Genomic DNA, 3785 nt, shown 5'->3' with positions numbered 1-3785 from the left:
TTGTTGGAATTTCAGTAGATATAGAATATTAATTGAATGCAATGAGTCTAAAATCTCAATGAATAAACATTTTAAAAAAAGATTTAAACATTTATATATTTTCTTTCTTCAGATGTCGTTTGAAACTTTTTGATGACATTTGTTAAACAAAATAAATAAATAAATAACGAATTTAAATATCAATTGGTTATATCCATTTATATATATATATATATAGATATAGATATATCCATTCCATATTTATTAGCCGCATTTATCTCTCTATTCCCAACATATCTTAAACCCTAACTTTTCATCTTCCGTTGAAAATTTCAATCCACCAAGACTTTCATCCATTCCCATCAAGGGGCAAAACAGGATATTGGAATGATTTAAAAAATAAAATAAAAATCTGATATTTGAATGATTAATATTAAAACAATTCATTTTTGTAAAGATCAAAACGTTTCGTTTTGGAATGTTTGGTTTAGGGAAAACAAACAATTGACACCTAGCCCACTTCCCCGAACATCATCTTCTTATCAATCTTGACGGCACTTGAGCAAAACTGAAGAAGAACAGACAGACGGTAAAATCAAAAATCTACTTGAAGCCATTTGTGCCGATTTCGACGAGGAAGTTTGCTTTCTCCTTGATGCTCAGTCTGAGTCTTTGAGAGGTTATTGAGCATACTCGGGCTAGGTGGGTTTCTCAGTATACCACCAACGTCGGCATTCGACGTGCTTTGACAAAACACACCGAATTGCAACGGGTAAAAGTTGTTGCATAAGAACATGATAATCATGAGACTTTAGGCCTTAAAGTTTAAAGTCTTTCACTGACACAAGATTCTTGATGTTTGACGAATACCTATCAGGAACCTTGATACTCTTCAAAGTTTTGCAAAAGCTTGCCTTTTCATCTCTAGTTAATGTGTAAGAAACTGGAGGAAGAAAGATACGCTTACCATTTACTAATGGTACTAATTTGTCCCTAATTATCATTGCCACAAGATCCTTCCTTGACTTAAGACCATCTTTGGTCTTTCCAGGAATGTGCAACAGTGTTCCATATATGCTCTCACACATATTTTTTTCGATGTGCATATTATCTAATTGATGTCGTACCAGCAAGTACTTCCAATAATCTAAATTATAGAATATGGATTTTTTCTTTCACCAGACACGTTCATCATTGTTGATCCTTTTACGTTTTTTAGTCTTGCTCTTTCCCCATTCATGTTCAATAGACTCAACTAGCTGTAAAATCTCCTCACCGTTCAACGATTTCGGAGCTTGGTCATGCTCTATTGTGTTGTCAAAGGCTTTCGCTTGGCATCTGAATTCATGATTAGAAGGAAGCCACTGACGATGACCCATATATGCATTTTTTCTACTATGTTTCGGTCTACATTTGGGTGTGTTTACACTACAATATGGACAGGCATTGTACCCTTTAACGGTGTAACCCGCTGAATTCCCGTATGCTGGAAAGTCAATTATAGTCCATAGTAACACAGCTCTTAAATTAAAGAATTCCTTTTTGTTGGCATCATAAGCATCTACCCCAACATCCCACAAAATTTGTAAATCTTCTATCAAAGGAGCCAAGTACACATCAATGTCATTGCCCGGTTGTTGAGGACCAGAAATCAATCGGGACAACATCATAAATTTCCGTTTCATACACAACCATGGCGGAAGATTGTATGTTATAAGAAGAACTGGACAACAACTATATGTACTACTAAGAGAGCTATGTGGATTGATTCCATTAGCTGAAAGGGCAAGATGAAGATTTCTAGGATCCGATGTAAATGTAGGCCATTTCTCATCAACTAGCTTCCATGATGGTGAATCAGCCAGATGTCGGAGCTTACCATCAATGGCCCTCACATTTGCATGCCAAGTCAAGTCCTTCGCAGTTTGAGATGAATGAAACACACGCCTAAATCTAGGAATGGGTGGGAAGTACCATAAGACCTTCATAGGTACACCATTCCTATATTGGTCAACTCTACCATCCTTTTTCTTCCATCTAGATAAACCACAAGTAGGACATTCAGAAAGCCGTTCATACTCTTTTCGGTAGAGTATGCAATCATTTGGGCAAGCATGTATTTTCACATATTCTAAGCCCAAAGCGGACATTGTTTTCTTTGCCTCATACATGGATTCTGGAATTTCACTGTTTTTAGGCAACAATTCTATCAGAAAACTCAGTAGTTCGGTAAAACTATTATCAAACCATCCAAATTTACCCTTGATATTGAACAACTTCACCAAAGTGCCTAACTTAGTGAATTTTGTACATCCTGGGTACAAAGGTTTCTGAGCCTGTTCTAGTAGTTCCTTAAATGCCTTAGGATCTCCATAACAATTTTTGTAAGCATCATTCACCATATCCCCTGTGTTACCATCGTTGTAGTCCATAGACTCAAACGGAAAATCTACATTACAAGATGGTGTGGTATGAATATCTTCCACATGCCACGTCCAGGTTTTATAAGCCACATCAAAACCTTTCCAAAATAGATGTTCGGTTACTTTCTTAGTAGGGAGAAAGGCTAGATTCCTACATTCATAACATGGACATCTAATGACGCTAGCATCCATGACATTTTCAACAGCAAAATTCATGAAATCTTTGACCCCTTTATCATACTCAGGTGATGTTCTACTACATTCAATCCAAGCCTTATCCATTAGAGTTCCAAATCAACAATTTTTTTATCCTGACACATAAAGGAGGGTAAAAATGAAACAAGAATTACTTTTTTAAAAAGGTATTCCATTTTGAGTAACATCTTTTGACAATAACAGTAACTTTAACAAGAAAACCAAAATTTTAGTGACATCAAGACCTTGGCCACCCAACAAAAATTCAGTTCCATAGAAAAAAAACGCACAACCAACAGAGCAAGCAATTGACTACCTTCCTAACATCATTCAAATACCCACTGTTACCTTAAACTTTATCTTTTTCTGGATAGCCCAAATACCACATCAAATATTTTCAAAATTAACTAGAGAAAAGGCAGGTAAATTTATAACACAAAAGGCAATAAGCAGTTATAAAATGATAAGATAATCACCTGTCTGGTTTGTATATGGCTTGAAGGCTTCTATGGGGTGTCAACGGTCTACAATGGAGGCTAGGGCTCTTTTTATGTCAATGGTGTCCACTAGGCTTGGATTATCTGGAATCGCAGAAAACCCACAACAAAAATCATAAATAAAAGCAAAATGCACAATGGAGTAAAAGGAAAGAAGAGGATGCACGTACCTGAGTTAGGAATGAAAGATTCGTCGTGGGTGAGTAGAGGGTCGCCCGTCGATGGCTTCCAATTTCAGTGGCTTCGATCTTCAAACAGCTGCGGAGATGCGTAGAGGGTCGCTTCGTCGATGGTGTCAACGGTGTCGATGGCGTCGGATTTCAGGCCGGTCTTGAGATTTGAGAGTGAATCGTGACTTCGATATCCAATTTAGGTCTTGCGAGTTGTGACAGTGAATCGTGAGAGAGTTGAGCAAACACTTAGAAACACTAGGTAGGCAACGATTGTATTAGGTTAGCAAAATGCACCGTTTGCTTTATTTTTTTAATAAAATATTATGAATATACGGCTTATTTTGTCTAACAAAACGCAGAGTTTGCTTTATTTTGTCTAATAAATAATTAATTAAAATTTGGGTCAAAATATGGTTCATATTAAAATTTTATCAGAAAAAATGTGATAGATATAATTTCTATCACAAATGTATCATATTTTATTGATAGACAAAAATTATATCATACGTCTATCACAA

At 36.1% G+C, this 3785-nt stretch overlaps 1 protein-coding gene across 1 annotated transcript; it reads right to left on the bottom strand.

The window, feature by feature from the left end:
• Positions 1 to 1154: 1154 nt before the first annotated feature.
• LOC119992730 lies at positions 1155 to 2684 on the bottom strand. The gene has a single exon (XM_038839523.1). The coding sequence runs from the start codon at positions 2682 to 2684 to the stop codon at positions 1155 to 1157; it is 1530 nt and encodes a 509-aa protein (XP_038695451.1).
• Positions 2685 to 3785: the final 1101 nt, after the last annotated feature.

The sequence above is a fragment of the Tripterygium wilfordii genome, chromosome 23, assembly GCF_013401445.1.
Source record: "Tripterygium wilfordii isolate XIE 37 chromosome 23, ASM1340144v1, whole genome shotgun sequence".
Taxonomy (NCBI): Eukaryota; Viridiplantae; Streptophyta; class Magnoliopsida; order Celastrales; family Celastraceae; genus Tripterygium; species Tripterygium wilfordii.
Note: the sequence above shows the minus strand (reverse complement) of the source record. Positions and strands in the feature narration are given on the sequence as shown.